This window comes from Manis pentadactyla, chromosome 1 (genome assembly GCF_030020395.1).
Source record: "Manis pentadactyla isolate mManPen7 chromosome 1, mManPen7.hap1, whole genome shotgun sequence".
Lineage (NCBI taxonomy): Eukaryota > Metazoa > Chordata > Mammalia > Pholidota > Manidae > Manis > Manis pentadactyla.
The window spans coordinates 82,894,713-82,920,605 of NC_080019.1; the positions used below are offsets into that span (position 1 = coordinate 82,894,713).

Here is a 25,893-nt window from a genome sequence, read left to right on the forward strand (position 1 = left end):
ACAAAACTAAAAAAAAATTAACATGTCAAGAAAATATTCTAATTGGTGCTGAGCCATCAATCCCAGAGTATTTGACTCCCATGGCAGAAGAAAACTTCAGAGAGGAGGTGAATTTTAAGCTAGATTTTGAAGGATGGGTAGTATCGTCATGTAGGTAAAAGAGCAAAAACACTTAAAAACACAGGGCATCTGAAAAAATGAAAGTAGTATCTGTGGGCTAGAACACGTCTTTGGGGGAAAGCTGTCGGGGGACAAGGCTGGAAAGGTGTTTGGCCATGTTGTGAAGTGTCCTAAAAATCAAAGCTAAAGAGTTTTTATCCCAATGGCAGTGGGAAGTCATTAAAATCTAGTAAATCTTAAGATTTTGTCTTCTTGGAACACCTTGGGGTTTCATGAGATTAGTATTTAATATTGGAAAATAAAAGGAGGCATTCCTAAATAATTGTCATTCATTGGCACTCAACATACTAAAGAGCCAGTTTGGTCATCCCAAGACCAGTTTTCTAATCCTTGCTCTGCTAATGGTTCATTCATGATGGAAGATAACTTCTCTAGGCTCTAATTTTCTCAAGGGTAAAATAAAGGGGCTAAACAAGATCAGTTTAAAGTGCCTTCTAGCTGTAAAATCAATTATTCTCATTCTTCTGTTTGACTTCCTCAGTAAGTGAGAAAAGAAAAACCTGTTAACCCATTAAATGATACTGAAATCAGTTTTAACTTTTAAATTTGTAGATTTGTTCTGTTTGCATCCCAAAGTAGAAATTTTCACATTAAAGCCACACATGGTTTATTCATTGAACCTTTGTTATGAGAAGTATCTATGGAGGGCACATGACTACTAGACTACCAAATAATTATCCTCAACATCACAGATGAAAAGTTTTTAAAGTACAGCACAAAACTTTTACTGATTTGGCCTTTTAATTTTTGTTCTGTACAGGAAATGCTAACAGTAAATTTGTCACTTAAATTAATTTTCAAAACAAATTGCACCCATAAAAGAGCAAGTTTTGGGGGAAAAACAAAATTTCAGAGCTTTTATAAAAGCAGAAGTGGAGAGCTCTGAAAACAGAAGTGTTCTGTGTGGACGGTTTGCAATTATGCCTCCTTTCTATAGGGTACCGTCAGTCAGGAAACTTGATTCTAGCTTCTGCTCCCCCTCAACTAGCTCTCTCAGAGCAGACACCACTTATCTGGTTGTACTTCACTTTGAAAGATCACTCTTATGGTCATTACCATTTTATTGTCCTCCCCTACCAAGTACTGCACTGATACTTGAGTGCTGCAACTCTTTACAGCTCTAACTCCTCATCTGGAACATATTCATTGAATAATCAAGTTTACCTGTGAATTGTGGCAGTTGCGCTGAATTTCCCATGTCCTTCCTATCTTTATGTGATTCTGTGGTACGTATGAATTCACTTTGCATGATCTAAGCCCAGACAGCTTAATTTTCCCCTTCAGCTTAATTTTTATTCTTTTATTGCTCATTAGTACTTTAGTACATTTTTGTCCTAATTCAACTTGAAGATAAAGCAGTACAAGCAGTGGGACTAAGTTTAGATAGGAAAGGATTCTATTAAGGAGTGAGAAGAATTTGCTGTTCAACCCGAGTCCTACCTCTTAAAGTTATGGTTTGCATCTAAAGCACGTAAATAAAACAACTAACTAAAAAGGTAGGTAAAGGCAAAACAAACCAGAATGGTTTCTAAATGGAAAACATGTTTTAAATTTCAGATACTAAAGCACAAAATTTTGATGACTGAAGAGCATAACCCAGCGTTACATGGTAGTTCTTTGTGCCAACAAAACTCCAGTAACCTCAGTGTGAAGAGCCAGAGCCTTGCAGTTGAGTTTTACTTTTTAAGTAAGTCAAAGACCATTACAACACATTGTTATAATGAATCTTTACTTATTTTGGAAGGTCACTCAATTATTTTGAGCAACATTATACACAACCCAACAAATAAAGTGAAATCACTGACAACTCCTTGAAATGTTATAGCTAAATTCAGAGATTGGATAATGCTGACAAACCCCAGTAAAGTGTTTATTTGCTTACTGTGCTCAAGCTTCTGATCTTCTAACGTCATGTATGACATAAAAATTGGGAAACGGAGACTAAAAGAACTGTGCTTTTTTCTTGAACCACACTCAGAAAATAATGAGATGAGGGTAAATCCTAGGTGAAGTATTTAATTCATTGTGCTTTTTATGTTTTTCTTGCTACTCATTTTCAGTTATAAACCTTGTATCTCTGGGTACTTTTTCTTTTAACTCAAACACAACAAAATACTAGGCATTCTTTAAAACCATTTTCTATTAACTTTCAAAAGTACACTCAGATAAGAACTCTGTAAAATCATTTTCTTTTAGAAGGCATCAAACATTCAGGGAACTTTATTTTTAAGAACAAATCAAGTAAAAGACATAACTTTCATTGACCCAAACATGCATAATCCATCCTTAATATAAAATGTGCTCAATTGGTAAATTACACATGAATTACAAAGGGAATGCAACTTTACATATGTAAAGCAATTGCTAGCTATAGTAATTTAACAGTCAAATTAAGACTTGCACATTAAAAAAAAAATCTTAAAGCCAGTTATCTATAGTAAACCAAAGGAAATTCTGACATGGAATGGTTTGACTCAAAGAAAATAAGGCACCGGCTATGAATTTAAACAATAACTTCCATTTTAAAAGTTACAATAAAATAGAATTAGTTAGCCAAGACACTTGTTTCAGAGGGAAACAAGTACAAGGGGTTGATATCCTGGGTGAGAAAGGCAGGTAACAATACAGATAAAATCTTGGTGGCCCAAGGTTAGTTGTTTCCTTTCCTCTTCCATAGCTGTCAGGTTCCCAAACGTCCTTAACTACTCCTCTCCTTCACTTTCCCCGTACTTAGGGGTATCAAAAGCGCTAAGGTTCACACTCTGTATCGCCTAGGTAAGACTTCCCTTCTGTTCCTCTGAGTACAGCTTCTTTTGAGGTATCCTGAGGCAACTAACAGAGAAAACAAACAGCTTTCTTTCTAACTCATTAATATTAGACACCTCTTAGGCTTTTTTTCAAGTTATGGCTAAGTACTTAAGTAGCTGATGCTTCCACTTTTCAACAGCACCAGAAGACCCAAAACCTGCCTTATTACTCACCCTTACCATTAATAAAGCTTGATCAATCATAACCTATAAAATCAGACAACAAAGGGAAGACTATACTGATCCTTATCAGTAAATCCATTTAATTCCAGACCACTTAAATCTGATGTACCTAGTACTCTAACAGAAGTCTAATCATAACTAGACAATTATTTCCAAACTAAGTATAACCTTTTTAAACGATGTGACTTTTTGATACTAAAAGTGCTACTAACATGCTACAATGTTTTATGGCACATTGGACTCAACAATATGTCCTGATGAGACATCAATTTTTAGTAATATTTTCCCCTAACATGTTGTCTAGCATAGTAGACCATTTTGATATATTAAAGTAATTCTGGTTAAATCAATGGTGACATAAACAAACCTTCCCTGACTTAACTCCACCACGGTAGCTTTTAGTGAAGCTGAAGTGACTAAGTTACAAAATGCTCAACCATGTTTCTGTGGCATCTTAGGTTAGTATATATTCACTCATGCAAAATCCAAGGTAGTGTAATAGAAATAATAGTTAAAACAGACATTGTGGCTATAAGCATCTGTTTATATGAGGCATTTAGAAGCTTTTAAAAAATTTTTAGGTGCTATAGATTGTGGGAAAAATAGGTTAATTCTGTAGCTGTTTCATTTATGAGTACTTTATTACAGGACAGTTACATGACCCTATATGGGAGTGTGCTTTTCATCTGAGATATTTTAATAAAGTGCCTAGCTATAAAAAAAAACCATAAAGATTCCAAATTTTAAATTAAGCTAATTGCATTTACATATTAGGATTAATACTAGACCTTGCCTACACAGACTTAATCTAATTACACTGTATACTGTTTCAGTGACCACATTAAAAAAAATACTCTTTACTGACTAAATAAGTAGGGTCTACTACTGTAGCTTAACAATCAAACTTTATTGCTTTATTCATGTGGTGCTTTTGCAAGGCACTGTGGTATGGACTAGAAAACTTGGAATGACTTGTGAAGAAACCTTGGAGTGACACATGAAGGACGATATGAAAAGTCATTCTGAGGCAGGATGCTTTACTGAATTGTTTTTAACCAGGGTTATCAAACATCAGGAATGAGTTCAAGTTAAAATTCACAGGAGAATGGAAACATCTTAAGGTCAGTCAGTCACTTCACATGCCCATCCTGATACTTTGAATAATCTGGAAAATTGCTGTAAAGAGAAATAGCAAATATTAAAATATGCTTTGAATAACATAGGTCTGGCATATGACAAGTATGTATTGGTAGCTCAAGAATCCAACAGTACCCTTACAATCACTTGCAAATGCTATGTAACCTCATTGTAGTAAGAAGTGAAGACAGGCCTACCTTAATAAAACAAATGTCTGTAAGTTATTTTTTTAAATCTCAGCTTCTCTAAATCTTTTATCTTAATGCCCAGTTTGCAAATAAGCAATCATTTTAGAAAAGGTCTTAGAGCACCAAACAGGTTTTTCTAGCATAGAATTATTTTGGCTTATCCCCTAAATATTAAGTGTCCTTTCAAGGCCTGTCCTATCATATAGACATATTTCCTTATTTTCACAAAGCTGAAATTCAATAATCTTTAGGTTATATAAATTGCTTGGCTCTTGGCCATTTATCAAGAAAGCTACCAATTTTAAGTTTAGGAGACAGGCAAAGTGAAATGTCTGAAAAAAATCCTCAGTAACTTTGTCAGAATGTGGAGAACAGAAATATGTCCTTTACTATCAACATTTTGCATATTAACATAATAAATGAAGAGAAAACAAGACATTCTGTAATCCATCTGTAGAAGTAAGGGTCTGTTACTCTAACAGCAGGCTGCCCTGATAACAAATTTTTCCTACCATATGTCAAACATTTATTTAATAATCTAAAAACAACTGTCTCACACATTAGGTTGCCAATCAGGTATGTTTCCTCCATAGTGAATTGATTCTTTGCACTAGCTTTACTTCGTAAAATATGCCCAATTTTACATAAAGACATTAGATTATGGAGTATGTAAAATTCGAACACCAGTAAGTGTACAGGATACTCATAAGCTTTTTTGCAAAGGTATTGATAATGGGGTTGCAAGACATTGTAAATTCTTTTTTGGCCAGATTTTCTTCTAACTTGACCATTATTAAGGACCTGACCTCTTTTTCTTATCTCCTGTGCACAAATCAAACTGGGCGAAGTTTCTGGAGCATCACCCTCTGTGCGAATGTGGGACAAATAATTTGCTTCCAATGAAATAGAACGATGCGGAGCTACCAGCAGGTAAGTTGAGAACTACGTGGGTAGGATTCACCACTTATGGTCACCACGTCATCCCACACTCTACCCGATGGTAACCCCCGAACACTTACCAGAACCACAGACAACAAAAATGAAGAGAGCCAATAACCAGGGTCCTACAGACGCCTTCTCTTCGGGAGCATTTCTCTGCAAAAAGGAAAATCCACCGTTTCAAGAGCAAACACCCTCTCCGACCCCGGCCCCTCACAGCCTGCACCCCAGGCCGCCGGGCCACCTCACCTCACAGGTCTCCCCTCAGTTCCCGAGCAGCCAAGCTCCGGCACCCACCGCCCCCCAACTCGGCATGCCGGTCGCAGCCTCGGGCTCCCCCAGTCCACCTGGTTTGGGAAGACGCGGCAGTAGGGCACGGGCCTCGGCCCCGACTGGGAAACGTGGGGGTCGCTTGCTCTCCTTACCGAGGTCTTGGCGACGTTGCCGCGCTGGGTGATGTTTTTGCTGTGCTTCTCGTTGGCCATACGAATTCGCTGCTTGGCGACCATCTTCGCGGCGCCACCACCTGCCCCAGCCACCCCTCGGACTCGCTCGCCGGCCTCCCCTCAGGCCGTTGCGACGCTCCGCTCCCGGTGCCCGAGCCGCCGGAGCGAGGAGGCTCAGGTGGGGCGCTAGCTCCGGCCGCTGGGCCTGGGCGCGGCAAGTGCGGGGCTGAACGCTAGCGGGGCGCGGGCCGCCGACTGACTGACTCCGCCGGACCGACCGGCCGAGTGAAACGGGCGCGCGATAGGAGCAAACAGGCTGTGCCGGAATATTCTCGTGCCGCCGCCGCTCTGGCCGCCGCCGGGAGCGTGGAGTGAAAGAGGAAGGAAACGCAACCGAACAACCGGACCGTGCAGCCCGTCGCCTAGACTATTCGGGGTTCGACTGCCAACGTCAGCACTGGGCGGACTCCGCCCCGCGGAAGTGTAGGCTCCGCCTGCCGAGGCAGCACAGGGAGCGCGAAGGCGGGCGCACGAGACTTAGCCCAGCGCCACCACGCTCTGTATAGTATAGCCCCAGAGCTACGCGTGCGCGCTCGGTCTCCTTTCCTCAGCTCTCTCTCACCGGAAATGAGTTGGCCCCGAGGCAGGTGTCCCGGAAACACCCATTCGCCGTCTCCACGCCTGAGTAGACGTGTAGGGGCCGGGTTTGATCCTCGTGAACTCTGACCCAAGCACATGGGTTTCTTTTTCCGGGACAAGATGGCGCCGTCCGCTCCGCTTCTGACGGGTGAGTCCTGAACCGGCAAGAAACTGCTTTTCAAGAGCGATTTTCTATTGTGTGTATGCCTTTGGGGACTACCCGAGAAGCTCTGGGGTCTGATCATCTGTTTCGTGTGGACTTGGGAGAGCCAGAGGGCGTTTTGTGTTTTTGGCGTTGGCGTGGCAATCGGAAGTGAGGCCCCCGCCTCTTGGCTGCAGCATTCCCCTTCCCTTTGGCCCATCCATCATTCTTCGCTGTCGCTTCAAGTTCTACAGGCAAAGAGGAAGGGGGATAAGAACAGAAAGTGCTAGTTGAATTTGTTACCCTGGGTCTGCAGTATTGGTGTTACATGGATCCTTATGTGATGATAGACCTTGTTTGTAGTGTGAAGTCATGTAGGTCCATAATAAAGCAAAAATATAAACACATGACTCAGTCCACTAGAATAACGACACACATTTAAAAAGTACACCTGAATTTTTTTATTTTTATTTTGGTATCATTAATCTACAATTACAGAACATTATGTTTACTAGGTTCTCCCCTTCACCAAGTCCCCCCCACATACCCCTTCACAGTCACTGTCCATCTGTGTAGTAAGATGCTGTAAAATCACTATCTCTATAATGTTCACTGCTACCACCCCTGAATTTAAGTGTACCAAATTCTGTATCCATTGCTTTAATGAAATTTGTAGGAATAAATGGAGAAAGTGCAGATGTGGTAGTGTAAGTTTCAAATGTTTAAAGGGTTCTGGGGTGGTAGCAGTGAACATTATAGAGATAGTCTAGCAACGTTTGTTGAAATGGTAATGAGCACTTCAGAATTAGAACATTAGAGGTTTCCTGAGATTTTGAAGCTGAGGCAGAGTTTATAATGCTGGAGAAGATAATAAACTTAGTGTTGCACTATGTTGGGAAAACTGGACTAGGTTAATGGCTGGGAGTCTCATATAAGGGTATTAAGTAAGGAATGGGGAGTTGGGAAGGAAAAAAAATTGGCTTTGAGAAAGTCATGGTTAACTTAGTAACTTACATAGAAGGAAAAAGAAGTCATTAATAGAAAAGTTGTCTACTTTGAGGAATGGAGTTATTTCTCCTGAGGTTTGAAAGAAACCTTGAAAAGCTGTTGCACTTTTTGCCGTCCTACATTTTAAGATCGTTGTTATTGAGCACCGTGCCCACTCATACCCAGTCTGGCTACCACACTTCATTTCATTCATCAAACATTTATCAAGTACCAACTAATTTGTTAGATAATATGCCAGGTAGATACTGTTCAAAAGGCATAATTACATAATTAAATGATTTTTTTCCTTTAGCTTCATAAAGGTAGCTTGTATGTTATTTGCAGTTTTGGAATACCAAATGCTTATTTGAACTCTGATAAAATTACTACATTTCAAAATCTGATAAATGTTCTCCCCTCTTAAAATTTACCCAAAGAAAACAAAAATCTCTGATTTGAAATGATATATGCACCCCTATGTTTATTGCCACATTGTTTATGATTGCCAAGATATGGAAGCAACCTAAGTGTCCATCAATAGAAGAATGGACAAAGAAGATGAACTACATATACACAGTGGAATATTATTCAGCCATTAAAAAAAAATACTGCCGTTTGTAACAACATGGTTGGATCTAGAGGGTATTATGCTCAGTGAAATAAGCCAGGTGGAGAAAGACAAATACCATATGATTTCACTTATTTGTGGAATCTAAAGACAAAGCAAAACAGAATGAACAAAACATTCATCAACTCCAGGTCCTGGAGGCTGGAGGACACAGATCATGGCACTGGAAGACTGCCTGCCTCCTGATTCAGAGACAACCTCCACTGCGCCCCCACATAGCAGAAGGAGCAAGGGATTTATCTCTGAGGCGTCTTTTCCGAGGGCACTATCCCATCCATAAGGGGTCCATCCTCATGACCTAATTACCTCCCAACGGCCCCACCTTCAAACACCAATACCTTAGGGATTAAGTTCCAATATATGAATTTGTATGTGTGGGGGTTGGGGGGTAGACAAGCATTCAACCTAGCAACTCCTTTGGTGTCTTCCATCTATTTCAGTTTAGGATGTAGGTATGAAATAGAAATTTTAGAAAAGAAAAACCTTGTACTATTGCCCTGAATACGCTGAAAGTTTTTGCTGCTGTGGTCAGAAGGCTACCTTCTGAGGTACAGCTGCATTTTAGTATACTGTACAAAAACTTTAAATTTTCCCCAAGTAAGCATTGTGGTCAGTGATAACAGCAAAGTTAACAAATATAGAGGACTAAGGTCTCTGTAGTTTCAAGTGTCATGAAAACACAAGCTGAGATGAGCTGGAGGAAGCATTTTTCTTTTTATTTTTTTGCCAAGCACCCAGGTACATGTTCTTGGGGCCAGGGGTTAAGGCAGTAGAACATGGTTTGATTGCATCATCATGTGGCACATTGTCTAATTTCACAGCAGGTTCATTGGGACTACACTGATGATATGCGATTTTTTTTCCTAGGCCTCTATGTGAATTCTGAAAGAGAGCTCTTAATGTGTTAAATTGCCACTGCAGCTTGTGGGAGGGGACTTAATTAGGCTGACAAAATTTTATGTAACCTAGAATCAAAGTAGAGAGGGCCACTAGTTTGGGAAATTCATTTTTTATTAATCCCTCAAGCAAATGTTAAAACCTTAATTATTGTATTAAGAATGACATATTCTTTTCTAAATCATAATATTTCATACCTGAGATTGCAGCAGATGGCCAATTTGAGAAATAAACACTATTTTGCTGGTGTAGTAAGAGAATTTTGATGCTACACTTAATCTTAGCGAAAGGCTGAGAGGAGATTAAAAATTTTGATGCTAGAAAATTAAGCTTCATATTTTTTAAATCTAAGGAAACATTTACTGTCGGGGAAAAATGTATATATATGTATATACATATATACACACACAATCTGGGGCCTCTTATAAGGGCACTAATCCCATTCATATATATTCAGAAAAAATATATACACTTTCTGGCAGAAAATGTTTGTAAATGTCATCAGAGATTTTTAGAGTAAATACCTTGAGTGTTTCGTTCAAGGTATAGCAGTAGACTGAGCTGCTTTCAAATCATTATCTTAAGTGCTGTAATGGATTTATGTTTTAAATCCCTAAGGCCTAGCACATAGAGCCTTGTCAGCTGTGGTGTTAGGAGTTTAGATTTTGATGTATGCAGAAAATTTTTCTAGGTTCCATTCTATTCAAGTGCAAACTACCCACAGCAGTTCAGCAGCTCAAAGGAAACATGGTTTATGGTTGTATACTTGAAAAAAACTCATTCAATTATGTTTACTTATTTTCCATCTCTCCTCTAGAATAGAAGCTCCATGAGGGTGTGGTTATCTTGTTCATCAATGGTTCTTTGTTCTAACTTTGAATTATTTATCTTGGGACTGTAAATCATATTACTTTTAACATCTGAAAATTGAGCTAGTTAATTCTCAGGTAGAAAATCAGTGTTCTGAGAGCTGTCTCTTGAGAAGGGAAAAAAATAGGGATCAGAGTTGGAGCGAAGAATGGCCCCTATCTACCAACTTTGCTGTTTCCCAGTAACCAAGAGAAGTGGAGGATTTGTGAATAGCTTGCAGAAAAGGAGGCAGATATTATTGTACCATGGGCCTAGTAAGACATTTTCTTCTCTTCAGCGCCTAGACCATTGCTGCTAGCAAGAATTCTAGGTAATAAGAGTAACTCACCGTTAGTCCTGTCAGTTTTATCCTAAACCTTGAACACTCATTTTCTACTTTTCATTTCCACTGCCCCATCATAGTCCAAGTTTCCATAGTCTCTCCTGTGGGACTACTGCAGAGCCATCTTAAATAGTCTCTTCTTGTCCACTCTTACTCTCTTCCTGTTCATTCTCTACACTGTACCAGATTGACCTTTTCAAAATGCAAGTCTGTTTTTAAAACTTTGTAGTTTCCCTCTGTTCTTAGGCCACAGGCCAACATTGCCTAACCTAGGCCCCAAGATCCTGCTTGGTTTGAGCGTGCTTTCTTCTCCAGCCCAATCTCCTTACAGTCATGCAGGCCTTCTGTCCATCCTTCTGATGCTCCATTATCTCTCTTGCCATGGAGGTTTTGCACTTGTTACTGTTCTCCTTGCTTGTTAACTGCGATTCATCCTTTAGATCTTGCACAAAAATCACATTCTCAAGGATACCTTCCCTAGCCTTCCATTTTTAAATCAAAACTCCTGATTATTCACTCTCTAGCTCCATATCTTTCCTTAATGAGGTCAGGGACAAGGCTGATTTTCCTCCCTGTTTTATCTCCAATACTCAGCATAGGGCCTGGGAGGTTTTTCCTCAGTAAACATTTGTTGAATGAATGAGCCAATTTATTTGGTTTCACTTTAGAAGCTTATAACACAGCCATTTAAAAAAGTGTAATCTAGTTCTACAGATATTTTTGCCTATTTAATCTTGAACTTTATTTTATTCACACTTAATTTTTTAGAATTTTATTATCTATCATTGGGGACTTAATGAATGAATGTGTCTTATTCCACTGGCTCTCATAGTTTGAGAAACTAAATATATTAGTAATGCCTTAACATTTTTAAGAACTTTGAATATAGATAGTATTTTCATATTGTTATTTTACATAGAGCACATAGCCACCCTGTGTTCTAGTAGTTCTATTTTGCATATTAGGGCACAGATTCACACAGGTGGTGACAGATCCAAGGTTCCACAGCCACATCCAAACCAAAATCCACCTTTGAGTTCAAGTCCTTTCTACTATAACTGCCTTTTACTGGGGACAGTTAAAATTTTGAGTTTTTATTTATAAAAGTTACTTGAGACAGTAAGTGGCTACCAAAAGATTGAACTTAGACTCAGCTTCTGTTTCCAACATCCATACATTTTGAAAATGAGATTAGAAAATAATGTGAAAACTTAATACTAAGATCACTTTTTTCCATTTGAATGAAGCAATATAATAGTATGAATGTTGTATTTCAGTGTACATGCACAGATTTCTTGTAAATTAGATTAAAATGGATTGAAGTAGTCTCTTTAGAAACTAAATGAATATGCTTTATAGGAGGAGACATAAGAGTGATATTACCTGTCTTAGTTTAAGCTGCTATAACAAAGACCACAGCTGAGTAAATTTAAACAACAGAAATTTGCTTCTTCAGTTTTAGAGACTGGAAATCTGAGCCAGCATGCTTGGTTCTGGTGAGGGCACTTCTGGGTGGCAGACTACCAACTTGTTATTGTATCCCCATATGGCTGAGAGAGTGCTGGCTAGCTAGCTCTTCTTATAAGGGTACCAATCCCATTCATGAGGGCTCTACCTTCATGATCTACTTACTTCCAAAGGTCCCACCTCCAAATACCACCAGACATTGGGAGGAAAGTGGGATTTGAATTTCAACATGAGGGTTTCAGGGAGACACAGACACTCAGTGTATTATATTACTTATTTATTTCTCAGCAGTTACATGATGAATGCACTAGGGTAAGAAAAATTTGCCCTTTTAATGCTAATGTATAGTTCTATGAAGTGTTTAATGATTTCATTAATATTTTGACTGAAAGCTTTTTGTTTTTGAAACAGTGGTGATAATTGAGTATTTATCAACAAACTAATGGTGGTTCTTTCCATTTGTTTCTTTAGTCCGAGGATCAGAAGGACTGCACATGGTGAATGGACCACCACATTTTACAGAGAGCACAGTGTTTCCAAGGTATGGTTTTTTTCTTGAGTGATATTATAAGGAATTATACAATACATCCTAAATTGTTTTTGTCATTGTTCTATTCTGAACAAAGAAAAAGAAAAAATAAGCTAGTTTTTTGAGACATACAATATTAACAAAAGACAAAATGTACATCCTCCATAAAAATGATCTTTAGATTTGAAAATAATAGCTTTAGTATGTTTAAAAGAAAAAGTGTAGACAGTAGTCTAATGAGTTCAAGCCTCTAGGTTAGAAGAATTTTATCTTAGGGAATAAGGAAAAACCTGCAAACGTGATAGCCAAGCCAGTGCCTGTCAGCTTCATGAAATCAGAGAATGAAAAAGGTGTAAGAAAGGAAGGAAATGTGAAAAAATTAGATATACATATATATATAATATATTGCTAGGAAAATAACAGATATTTTTTTCCCTAAAAGAAATAAGGGGTAAACCAAAAACTAATTAAAATAATTATCTATAGGGGAAGAGAGAGTTATAGGATGTAAGGGACATATGTGTCTGTGAATGAACTTTGGTATATATAATTTTGACTCTGGACCATGTAATTGTTTAAAATTTTAAAAATATTGAAAACAAGCAAATGGAGCTATCTTTATTTTACATTGGTGGCATAACTAATGATTACCTGCAAAACTCTTAAATGCATTCAGCAGTTTTATTGTTAACAGAAAATTGATATTGTCATTTTAAATCTATTGTAGGATAAAACAAATAATTAACATCATTAGAAAGTAAGGTTTTCAGCATAAGAATGAAAGAGTAGACTTGCATATATCAATATGAACTCATGATTTCTTTTCATAAAAGCATTTGTATTTCCTAATTCTGTCTGCTGGAAAGTCTAGAAGCAGTGATAACCTGCTAGCAGTGAATACCTCTGCACAGAGTGTGATCTCTAAACACAGTTCTTCACTAAAAGGAACCAGTTCCTTGGAGAAGTGGCTGACTTTAGATCTAGGACAGAAAATGTACTAGCTGAGCTAGAGACATCTAGTGCCAAAAAGCAAGAAATCTATAAAAGACTACTGGGGATTGGTTAAAGGACAACAGAAGTCAACTTGAAGTAGTTTGTACCAACCTGAGATGGGGCAGTTTGAACATTAAGAAGAATTATGGCTAAAAGAATTAATATATATAAACACTCCTAAAAAGAAATCTCCCTTCAACCAAATCTTACTGGTCAGCATTGGGGTTTGATGGGGTTCTTGCTCATTGCTTTGAAAACTGATAAGTCAAGAGAAGGAATCAAATATTTATCTTGCCTTTCCTCTACAAACTGTTATTCACAGTAATCAAATTGTTGATGAGGAAAACTTCCTTATAGAAGAACTCCAGTTAATAAATGCAGAAGTAATGATCACCATTTGCAGTCTCAAAGAAGTCATGCAGCATTGGTTCTCAAACTTTAGCGTGCGTCAGAATCACCTGAAGACCTTGTTAAAACAAATTGCTGCTCCCTCCCGAGATTTTCTGATTTATTAGATCTGGGGTGGGGCTCAAGAACTGGACTTTTTAATAAGTTCCCAGGTAACACTAATATTTCAAGTCTGGACCCCTGATCTAGGCAAATGATCATCAAGAGATGCTGAAACTGTTGATGGTGAACTTCATAATGAGGCTGACATCACCTGAATCTGTTGACCAGTTTTTTATTAGACCCAGTTCTCTAAAACCGTGTTGCAGAAGTATGGGCCAAGGACCAGCCATACCAGCATCATCTGGAAGCAGTGCAAAACTAATATCTCAGGCCCTACCCAGCTTACTGAATCAGAATTTGTGTTTTAACCAGATCCTCAGGTGATTTGTATACATGTAATATTTGAAAAGCACTACTGTAGAAAACAAGAGTCTGTGTCAAAAGTTCTGTGCTACACGTCATTGGGGTGTGCAGTTCCAAGACACCAGGTATGAGGGGAAAGGGGGAATGGGACAAGGAGGAAGGGAAAGCACATTTAATGTGGGGTGCTGAGCTGATCCAGATTCACAAAATGCACCCAGGTGAGTTGGACATGCAGAATGTCTCCAGAGAGCCTAGGTGGAATCACCACTGTGCCTCAGAACAATCTATTGTGGAGAGGAAGGGTAAGAAATTTATCTGCCACCAGTTCTTTTGGTCTGTTCGGGTTGAATCTTAAGTGCTAGAGCTCCTCTTCCTGTTGTTACAGTAAGCATAATGGAAGCTATCCTGAAATGGTGGCCCTCACTCCTGGAGAGTCTGAGACAACCAGTGGTGATAGGAGAAGGAAGGTGGTGATGAGGTGGCCAGGTCTCTCCATTGAGTAGCTGCTGACACCTGGGGTAAGGAAGGGTTAGGTGAATCTCAAGAGTCACATAATGGGTCCACTACCATCTCACCATCACTAAGAGTAGAACGAGGAGACATTACATGTCTCCTGGGGAGTTGCAATAGGAACCACATGGTTCTTAGCCTTCTATGAAGGTTAAAAAAAAAATCCTAATTCTAATCAAGATTTGAGATGAGAGGTTCTCAAATTTGGCTGAACATTAGAATGACCTGGTGAGCTTTAAAAAACCCAGATATCCAAGGACTGGGTACTAAATATTAAATGATAGTAAGGAGTTACAGTTCATTTTATGAGGCAAAGTGGGGTGGTGGTGATTGTTTTTAAAAAAATGTCCTCATCAATTAGAGATGAATACTGAAATATAGAATAATATGATACAATAGCTGGTTTTACTTTAAAATATTTGACATTAAATATAAGAAGTAAGGGATAAATTAAATTAATAGTAATTAAATTATTTAAGCTTGGTGAAAGGTAGGTTATATTTTTTCTCTTTTTTTTTGTATATTTGAAATTTTTCATTTAAGAGATTGTACCAAAAGGAAATAATTTCCCAATTGCCAAGATTAAGAAAATAATCGAATTCTGGATATTATAATCTAGAAAGCTTGCCTTCAGTCTTAAACACAATTCTAGAATGAGTTATTTTAAAAGAACAATTTATAGTTATTAAAATAAGGGGCTTTTTATTGGAGTCAAATGAGGTTGCTAAGAACAAATTTTTTCAAGCTTATCTCATTTCCTTTTTGAGTAGAAATTCCAGACACATCAGAATAGAACTACATGATTTAAGCAAAGCATCTGAGAAACGAGAAAATCTTTTCATTGAATCATAATGATAGAGTTTACATTGGTTAAGAGCCGTGAAGTCAGCTGATTAATGACTTGATTTTAGATGGAGGGAAGGAGCGTTGGTAAGCCACAAGATCTTGTTCAGAGTTCATTCAGTGTTATCATTAATTTAAATGATAGCTTAGACCGATGGTTTAGAATTTTTATGTTACATAAATTTGCAAGGAATGATCAAGGTTTTGCAAGAGAAAATAGATGTACATAGAGCTCCCGGGGCTGGAATAGGCCAAAATGTGGGCAGAATTTAATGAGAATGGTTGTAAAATTCTGCCTTAAGGTTCAGAAATTAGTTACACAATTATAGGATGGTGCACATCTTGGTCATAGCTGTTTATGTGAGAGAGAAAAAAATGTTTTGGTAACTACAGATGGAGTATGAGCTATCACTTTTGTGTGATTGTAGAAATACAGATGTCATGCTCAGATGAATTAATGCCAGGTATCTGGTTTAAGGGGGGGTGGGGTACTGGTCCGTTTTTGGTGTGTTGTTACTTAATAATTCAATTATTTACTAGCTATGAAGTTATGATCTAAGATAGACAAATTTAGACATCGACATTACACACTGCACATTTCTGTTGGGGTTCTCATTATCACTGGGAGATGTACTTATAGTAGTAGCCATCTTCATACAGTACTTAAAAGTTTTGATCATTTGGTAGAATATTGCCAAGTCTAATTATCCAATTTCTATAGGTCTCTTTTTGTACAGAATCTTGTATTCACATTTATTTAATGTGACGATCCTCTTACTGTTGATATACTTTCTGTCTCTGCACATAAAAAATTGGTGGGAGGTCTTTTGTCTTTCAAATCCAGGGCACTTGTTAGCCACTTGATATTCTATCCACATTTGCTTTGTTATGCAGGTTGTCTGGGGCATACTTCACAGAGTCTCCATGTTGAAATTCTTCAGCTCTGTGGGGTAAAGCACAAAATTTGTAGTCTGACCTTAGTCCGTTTACATATACCGCTGCAGCTTCTCACAACCTCTGGGGCAAGGAGTGGAGAAAGGCTGTTCTCCTCCTTTCCACTGCGTAATTGGTCTGTTGCTTTTCAGTCTCAGGGACCTGCTCACAGAGTTCATCCCAGAAGGGGTGGGTGGTAAAGCGAACCCGCACCGTGACTGCAGGGGACGGAGAGCACCAAGAGTGCTTTTGCTAGCAGGGACTGGGTGGAAAGGAGAGAGCATGCAGCAGATGGAGCCAGGCCTCACTGTGAACAGCAAAAGGGTTTCTGCCAATCTAGCCTTTCCCTCGACTGGTTTCAGCCACACTGGGAACTTGCTTCCCCAGAGATGCAAGCCCTCTCAATGTTGGGGCTGACAGCTGGAAACCTGCACATTCACTTACACTTTGGGGTTTTCACACAAAGTTATTCACCCAAAAGGGCTCTATATTTTTCCTCAACATTGTTCTGTTGTATAGTCAACTTTCAACTTACTTTAGTGGTTGTTGGCACTGCATTTTAAGAGAGAAAGTATTTTGGTAGACAAAAAGCATTTTGGAATTACTTTAAAAATTTATGTAGGTCCATAGTCATTAAATTAGTAAAATGTGGATTTGTAATTAGATTTTTTTGAAAAGTATTAATGCTTATTAATTTAAACTTTTTTCTTGTCATTTTCAGAGAATCTGGAAAAAATTGCAAAGTCTATACCTTTAGTAAGGATGGGACCTTGTTTGCCTGGGGCAATGGAGAAAAGTTAGTGTTCTTTTATGTAATGTATTTTATGTGTGTGTCATGAATATAAAACATAACAACATGGCATTATTTGAATGACATGTATTTGGGTGTCATTAATAAAGTCCAGCTTTTGATACTATTATGCAGTTAGGCATTATCGCCAACAATCTTACATAGAACACCTCCAGTTCTTGGATTCTCTTTATGTGCCCTGACTTGTGTTATCTAGCTGCCTAGAAGTAAAAAGTAATATATTAGGACAATTAATTTAATGCTAAAAAATCTGAGAGGTTGTTTGAAATTGTTAAGTTTCTTAAGTTCTGCACTAACACTTATAAGTCTTCCCTTGTTTACCTTTGATTTGGATGCTTTTTATCTTCACTATTAAATTAGTAACAGCTGTCTGCAGTTATTACTCTTAGTTTTATTGTATATGAAAGTATATCATCTAAGTATGTCATTCAAAAGTATGTTTAGTCTGTTATACAAAAAATATTATAAAATTGGTCTTGTAAAATAAATATTTTGATTAAATGCTCAAATTTTACAAAGAAAACCAGTCCATTTAAATTTTCTACATTTCAGTTCATAGAACCAAGAAAATGTCCAAATATTTGTTGCTTGGTTTAAAGTTATTTTTGTTGTTTTTAACCAGGTAGAATATCTTAGGTTTTTTAAAAGGGAGAAAATGCAAACATTATTTGAAAAGTATATTTTAAATATTGTTTTTTACACAGTAATAATGTGTTCTGAAGTCCTTCCACAATCAGCTCAGATTGGATTAAATACATGGTTTACAAATAATGCTAATAGTTTATGTTGAATTAATTGATTCATTTTTTATGATGATAAGATGACAGAATTAGCTTTTATAATGAAAAATATTAATGTTTTTAATTTTTTTAAAGTTATTGAATCCAGCCAATAAACTACTAATTTCAAATTATTAAGACTATAGTTATAATCGGTACAGTTCTAATCTCAGCCTCAAAGAAAAGATATACTCTCATATTTCTTACTTCTTTTGGTGTGACCTGTGAGAAGCACACTCACTGGTGCAAATTCAATAAGTGGACACGGAGCAAGGCTTTAATGACGGTCTTGCAAGATCAGGTGTTTGGTGAGCAGGCACACCTGGGGAGTTTGGTGCCAATAATTAATAATTTATCTCTTAGTGCAGGAGTCCCTCCCCTGGTTTCTCATTGGCTGAGTACTACAGGGTTCACATTCTTTCCCTGACGTCGCCTAAGCCAGTTATATCTTTCCTTTGCATTTGTCTTAAACTTATTTGTAGGTTTAAAAAAAACTCAAACAGGTATGCCAGGCCCTTATCAATTCCCCCACCTCCACTCTCAGCCCGAGCAGCTTCCGCCACGTGGCCCTTTGTTAAAACCTTACCGTTGAAACGTTTAAACATCTTAGTGGGAATAAATCACATTTAGGTTTTATACTCTTTCCTAACAGACCTAATGTGGGTATTTGGATTTTATTTTTTTTAACCCATATTTTAGTTTATACTATTTGAGCAATGAATTAATAGAAATTTACTGTAATGGGAAATACCATGCTTCTTTTCATTGTCTATTATCTTTTTGAGGTATCCCTTACTCTACTGGCTTAGAGCTTGTTGAGTAAGTCTGTATTCACCTTGGCAATTACTGGTTATTTTATACACTTCATTCATATTCCCACCTGGTTTTCTGTTGGGTTCAGCTCTGAATCCTTTTAATATATCTACATGTGTTGTGTCAGTTTTTTTAATAGATATTTTCTATACCTGGTTCTAGCATTTATTTCCTTAAAGTTCTGTGGCCACAACAATATACAATGTTCCTAGGGCAAAAGAAACAGATACAGTGTATTGATTGTAGTCTTTGCTGAGCTCATGGTAACTAATTAGAAACTATAATTGATTTTTCCTTAAATATTTTTTTAATTGAACACCCTTCGTTAAACTAAAAATAACTACTAAAGATTATTAACAACAACAAAAAAGAAAGCTTCATGTAATTCTAAGTATGTAATATGCAGTAAGTTGTAAAGAATCTAATGTGTTTATGTGTGTGTGTGTGTGTGTGTGTGTGTGTTTGTGTGTGTGCTTAAACAATATGCAGTAATAGTTCAGTCTTAGCAATTTCTGCTTACCCTAACCCAGTGTTCTCAAACTTGAGTAGAGTGACTTCAAGCAATTTCTGGTTTAACATGGAGTATTGTTTTTTCTTTTTTTTACCCCAAAGAATATATAAGAGCAAATCAGTTCAAATTGGTTTTAAAGCTTTTTTAAAACTGGCATTTATCAGTATTATGATCTTGAGCAAATCATCAAATCATTTAATTTTTCTAAGCCTCACTTTCACCATTTGTAAAATGGAGATGGCAATACCTATCTTATAAGACTATTGTGAGGATTAAATGAGAAAATGGACATATAGTGGTTAGAATAGAACATGGTACAAGCATCCAAAAAAATGGAAACTGCTTTTATTAAGCCATTATTATAATTTTTGTCATTATTATACCACAATAATTCTTACAGTCCTATCTTTTGAAGATTACTTCTGACATTTTAATAGATATCAGAAGTTTCCTTGATGATTCCCCCAGCTGATATAGCTTCCATTTACTCAAATTAAAAAATACAGTTTTGCTTATCACTTGTTTTCCCTTTGGTTTAATATACCTCAGCTTGTCTGTACATTAGCTCTGTGTCTACTTAAAGGCCTGTTCCTTTTCAGCTGAAAGTGAAATCTATTGTATCTTTCTGCTAATCCCGTATTATTTCCCATCACCACCCTTATTATATAGGGACCTTTTGGTAAAATGTATAACTTTTCTAGATAAGGTGTTTATTGTGTATTTCTAGAACTAACTGAAAATTGATTTTTATGAAAAATGAACACTTTAGAGTGATCTGCATTTGAAAAGAGGTATGAATGTTTTGGATACAGCTGGCTGTTGTAAAACAGTATTTCATTGCTGAAGTAATTTCTTTTGAAACCAGAGTAAATATTATCAATGTCACTAACAAGGGACTGCTGCACTCCTTCAACCTTCCAAAGGCAGTTTGCCTTGAGTTCTCACCAAAAAGCACTGTCCTGGCAACGTGGCAGCCTTACACTAGTAAGTATTTTCCAATTGTAAAAATATTCTGGCAGGTCCTACTCAATTCAGTAGGAAAAAAAGAGAAGGTTTATAACCTTATAAGAAAGTAATCTTTATGATAATAAACAGTGTTTATGAATATCTTTAATCAATAATGAATCTTGTGTTCCCCAAATACAATGTACTTAAGTAATTTCAAGGTATAATGAATTACTGAAAAGATTCATTATGCGATAGAGGAAAAGAAGAAGCTCGGGAAAATCTAGAAAGTAAATAACCACTGGATAGAGAATTAAGAATAATAGTAACTTTTAAAATGAAAAATATTTTAAATAGTCATTATAAATAAAAGAAGGAAGTACAGTAAACATTTTTTAATAATGTGCATATTCCAGGAAGGGACTACCAATGAGAGGTGGGGAGGGAGGGAGGGAGAAGGGGATTGAGGTGTATTATGATTAGTACACATGGTGGTGGTGGGGGGGTCATGGGGAAGACAGTGTAGCACAGAGAAGACATCTTACTACACTGATGGACAGTGACTTCAGTGGGGTATGGGGGGACTTGATAATATGGGTGAATGTAGTAACCACACTGTTTTTCATGTGAAACCTTTATAAGAGAGTATATCAATGGCACCTTAATAAGAATTTTTTAAAAATTAATAATGTATTATTGAGTAAATACATAGTGATAGTTCATTATTGGGTTATTAACCTCCTGGTTGGTTCTTCCAGGAGACATGAACTCTAATAAATCTTTCCAAGTTAATAAAAGGGAAATGGACAATCAGTTGAGAATCATGAGTAGTTTTATATAACTTTTTGTGTGTATGTGACTTGCGGACACAAGTTTTCATAAAAAGGCAGTTGAGTCATGTCAAACCTAGTAAGAAATCTCTTAAGTATTCTTAACATCTGTAGTAATTAACTCATTTCAGAAATGCTGAACTTTTATGCAAGTAGCTGTCAGATTGTCATATCTTTAGGAGCAGATGATTAAATCCATAATTAAAGCTGGAGGGAAAATTCGATTTAAAGCACTCTTTTATTTGATCATTATAATTTTGTTCAGTTTTTTTCTAAGAATATAATAACAGAATCTCTTTACTCATGTTCAGAAACAATTACTGCAAAAAATTTTATTGCAGCTTCTAAAGATGGCACAGCTGGGATACCCAACCTACAACTTTATGATGTGAAAACTGGGACATGTTTGAAATCTTTCATCCAGAAAAAAATGCAAAATTGGTAAATAAATGCTTTAAAATATTAATGACTTGCAAAACATTTTAAATATCTTTATCATATAATATTTATTTGTCTGGTATTCATTGAGGAAGTAACTTGTCAGACCAAAATCTAGATCTTTAAGGATATAGAAATGTAATAGAGTAAAAATTTGATCTTTACTTTGTATGAAAATGAAAATGAACAGCATTTTTCTGTTACAAATGCTGGCCAGTACTATTAGTAACTGACTTGACATCATACTTATTATTTTCCCTTAAATAGTAAGCAATATCACAAACTATAACATGTTAACGTGTTGTTGCATTCTAAGTTTTTTTCATACTCCTTCTTTTCACGTAGGTGTCCATGCTGGTCAGAAAATGAAATCATTTGTGCCCGAAATGTTAACAATGAAGTTCACTTCTTTGAAAACAACAATTTTAGTATGGAAAGATTTATGAAATATTTTTATTATTTACTATAAATGTGTAAGGTTTTTATTGCTTTATATGGCATCATTGGATTCTCCTAAATAGTTAATATATTAATCAATAATTGCTCTTATATCACTTTATTTGAATAACTATAATAGTCTAAATGCTAGTGAAATTCTGTAACAAAGATTTTCTTCTACAGTAACTTTTTATTATCTAATAATTGCTGTTAAGACATTTGAATACCTCTTCTGAGTTTAGTTGCTATTTAAATTCTGTAATACAAATTTTTTAATGTTTAATTGTGTAGAATTTCAAACCCTAAAGTAAAGACTTAATCCCAATAGCCTTCCGCTCATTGCCAATTCTACCTCATTCATATATCTATCCACCTACCATCTCTCTAATTCTGCTAAAGCAAATCCTAGACATCATACACTTTTACTTGTACATTTTTCAGTATATGTCCCTGAATAATAGGGCTCTTAATTTTTTAAACTTAGCCACAATACCATTATCACAGACTATAAAATACCTGGTCAGTGTTCAAATTTCTAATAATTGCAAATGTTATCATTTTTTAAAAACTCAAGAGCCAAATAAGGTCTCTCACATTGCAATTGACTGATAAATCTTTTAAATTTCTTTTAAGCTGTTGGTTCTCTCACCATTTCTTTTTTCCCCCTTTACAATTTATATTTAAGAAACAAGGTTACTTGTCTTATATATTTTCCCATAGTTTGATTTTTGCTACTGTATCTTACTCTGTAATTTAACATGTTCATCTTTCCCTGCTATTTGGATCTAGAGTTGGTCAGGTTCTTCTTTGGGGGAAGGGAGCTGGAAATGAGAGCAAGACTATATCATAAGGCAGTGTTTGATTCTTTTATCAATAAGCACATAGTGTCTTCCTGTCTTCAGTCTTGTACGGTTAGCTGACATTAATGTTCAATGCCTAGGTCCATTATTTCATGTGTAGATGCAAATTGGTGATTTTCTAACCCCACTCCCCAACTTCTCTTCCCCCATTAAATAGCTGTACTACTTCTGTAAAGGGAAATGCCTCATCTACTATTTAATTACCTAGTACTACCATTTATATAGGAAAAGCAAGATAAATATTCTTTCCCCTTATCATTTTTACTATAATGAGTTCTTTGTTTTACAATCTCCATTGCAACCAGTTCCTTATGAACTACAGATTCAAACCTATATGATGTGTTTCAGTCCATTTCAATTGCTGTTCTTATTGTTTTCCAATTGGCACATCTTTGGTCATTTAGTCCTTAATTTCTTTACTATATGTAAGACATCCCATTCTAGGATTATCTTGTATATTGCTTGCTGCACACCTAGAATCAGCCAATTGTCCAAGATACTCTGGTTCCTTTTAGTGGCACATGGTATTCAGAGATCACAATCTGAGTGTAGGGGGTTCTCATTGCTACAGTTTTGATCTTGTTTCTAGGTGTTTTTTTTCTTTTTCATTTTTATCTTATATCTGTATTGCCTTTTGCTAACACTAAAACTCCTGCTTCTCTGGGATACCAAGAATGATAGTTTGAAAATTCCATATTCACATACATACTCATTTGCTTCATTCTTTATTAGCCACATAGTAGTCTTAGAATAGCAGTACCAACAGTAACATGATTACTGAAAATAAAGAAAAAAGTTTTGTAGTTCCTTTTATTCTTAGAGTATTCCATTAGTGACTGTACTTTAATTTTGAGTATATTAAAGTAGAATAAGAATTGGTAACTCTGTTCACAGGTACCAAAAATGACACACAGGCTGATTTTGAGCACCATCCATATAGGCATTAGCAATGACTTCATTTTCCCCATTGATTTTGAGTTAGCTTGTTTGCTTATTTGCCTCTTTCTGAGCATGTCAGAGGGGGCTCCCAGTTTGACAGTTTGGTATGCTACTTTGAGCAGCTGTTAAGCTCTGAACTTGAACAAAGAAAGATTAATAGCTCTTGATCCCTTAAGTAGGGGAGCAGTATTATTCATAACATGGGTTCTGTCTGCAAAGTACACAGTGAGTATTCAATAAATAGTCATTGTTGTGATCATTATCATGGGTCTGTTTATTAACATTAGTACATAATTTCCATTTCCACATTCTACAACAGTAGGCTAGAGTCATTTTCTAATGACTGTTTTATTCCAGAGGTTGAAGAGAAGGGAGTTGACATTCATTGAATACCTATATGTGCCTGGTACTGTGCTCTTGAGATCAATCATTGGGAGTTAGGTGTGTAATCCCATTATTTCCCCAAGATTCATACAGCCAGTAAGTGACTGAGTAAGAATTCAGGTATAGGTCTATCTTGCTCCCATCGCATACTTTTTCTGCTATGTTGCTCTGTCTTACCTATATGAGACTACAATTAGCAGGATTAGTGGATAGTTACATTTAACTTTTATAATGCATTCAGAATCTTAACTTATTCCTGTTCACTTCTCTCATCAGTGTAACACCATTTACTTTTTTTTTTAGACACAATTGCAAATAAATTGCATTTGCAAAAAATTAATGATTTTGTGTTATCACCTGGACCCCAGCCATACAAGGTAATTGCTGTTTTTTTGTTTGTTCCTGTGGAATGTTATGAGATAAACTGTTTTCCCAGTGTTAAATGACTATAAAAATGTGTCTGTCTTAGTTTATATGCCTCAATTTAATGATTTTTGTCTGTGTATCCTAGGTGGCTGTCTATGTTCCAGGAAGTAAGGGTGCACCTTCTTTTGTTAGATTGTATCAGTACCCCAACTTTGATGGACCTCATGCAGCTTTAGCCAATAAAAGTTTCTTTAAGGCTGATAAGGTTACTATGTTATGGAATAAAAAAGGTATGATAAATATATCTTATTTTATTGATCAAGTATTAATTTAGACTTACTTTCCTGTATTTATAGGAAAAAAAGTGTCAGCTCTTAATGAAAATTTACATGTACTCTGTTACAATTTTAATATTTTGTTAATTACCATTGGATTAATTTGTGTTTTAAATCTAATTAAGGATTTTACTGTTATAGCTACTGCTGTGCTGGTAATAGCTAGTACGGATGTTGACAAGACAGGAGCCTCCTACTACGGGGAACAAACACTGCTCTACATTGCAACAAATGGAGAAAGTGCTATAGTGCAATTACGTGAGTATCCCAGAAGCCTTCCCATGATCAAAACGGTGATAGTAAAAAATACTGTGCCATAAAGATGATAAAATCTAAATTCTTGATCGAGTGATAAAACTCATATATTTTAATAGCCTTTAAGGTAAAATTACTCTCAATTAATTACATCATCCTCCAAACATGCCTTATTTTGACAGAATCTAATTAGCTAGTTTCGTTATGCTGGCACTTCAGTAGGGAACTTGCTGTGTGAGGTGACTGCATTGTACTAGCCCTTTTGGTACATACTTAAGTTACTACAGCAGTAAGTTGATCTAGTGAGTTTAGCACTATCTTCAGAACTGAAGAATGTTACCATTTCATCTTTTCTTTTGATGGGCTAAATTAACTGTAAAACAACACAATGTAAAAATTCTGGCAACTCCCTAATTTTTTCATTTTGAGTTGTACATGTAAAAGTAAGGTAACCTTCTTTCAAAAAGATTATATATTCCTATTGAAGTCAGAAAGAAAACAAGGATGACTCCCCTTTCCACCATTTAACATTCTGAAGGACCCAGTCAGTGTAACTTATCAAAGAGTAAGTATATAATTTTGAAAGGAGAAAACAGAGTCATCTCTGCTCATACAGATGAAGTCATAGTATAAACAACCACTTAGAAAACATAATGGAAGGAAAGTTTCCATATATAGCAACAATCAATGAGAAATATTTAGGACCGATGGGAAGAAAACCCTGTAATTTCTAAAA

At 36.4% G+C, this 25,893-nt stretch overlaps 2 protein-coding genes across 5 annotated transcripts in view; one reads left to right on the forward strand and one right to left on the reverse strand.

The window, feature by feature from the left end:
- Positions 1-2,384: 2,384 nt before the first annotated feature.
- On the reverse strand, positions 2,385-6,313 carry SERP1 (stress associated endoplasmic reticulum protein 1). The gene is made up of 3 exons (XM_036896329.2): positions 5,860-6,313; positions 5,515-5,590; positions 2,385-4,346 (listed from the first exon to the last, which is right to left on the reverse strand). The coding sequence occupies exons 1-3, from the start codon at positions 5,941-5,943 to the stop codon at positions 4,306-4,308; spliced, it is 201 nt and encodes a 66-aa protein (XP_036752224.1). The 5' UTR covers positions 5,944-6,313; the 3' UTR covers positions 2,385-4,305.
- Positions 6,314-6,600: 287 nt separating this feature from the next.
- The window catches only part of EIF2A (eukaryotic translation initiation factor 2A), a 45,152-nt gene continuing 25,859 nt past the window's right edge, over positions 6,601-25,893 (forward strand). The window contains exons 1-9 of one of the 4 annotated variants that reach the window (XM_057499100.1): positions 6,625-6,667; positions 12,304-12,373; positions 17,175-17,249; positions 20,233-20,351; positions 21,454-21,583; positions 21,926-22,008; positions 24,505-24,578; positions 24,713-24,857; positions 25,044-25,160. In XM_057499100.1, the coding sequence (XP_057355083.1) occupies positions 6,640-6,667; positions 12,304-12,373; positions 17,175-17,249; positions 20,233-20,351; positions 21,454-21,583; positions 21,926-22,008; positions 24,505-24,578; positions 24,713-24,857; positions 25,044-25,160 (841 nt within the window). In that variant the 5' untranslated portion in view covers positions 6,625-6,639. Of the gene's footprint in view, positions 6,668-12,303; positions 12,374-17,174; positions 17,250-20,232; positions 20,352-21,453; positions 21,584-21,925; positions 22,009-24,504; positions 24,579-24,712; positions 24,858-25,043; positions 25,161-25,893 lie in introns of those variants that run through there. The other 3 variants (XM_036896326.2, XM_036896327.2, XM_036896328.2) reach the window with 3 other exon arrangements.

What these genes read in the sequence shown, in the direction of transcription:
- SERP1 (XM_036896329.2), bottom strand. Translation starts at nt 5,943, where the DNA reads ATGGTCGCCAAGCAGCGAATTCGTATGGCCAACGAGAAGCACAGCAAA. An exon ending in GCAACGTCGCCAAGACCTCG is followed by an intron (nt 5,591 to 5,859) that starts GTAAGGAGAGCA and finishes TCCTTTTTGCAG; the next exon opens with AGAAATGCTCCCGAAGAGAA. An exon ending in TTTTGTTGTCTGTGGTTCTG is followed by an intron (nt 4,347 to 5,514) that starts GTAAGTGTTCGG and finishes TTCTCTTTACAG; the next exon opens with CAATTTTCCAGATTATTCAA.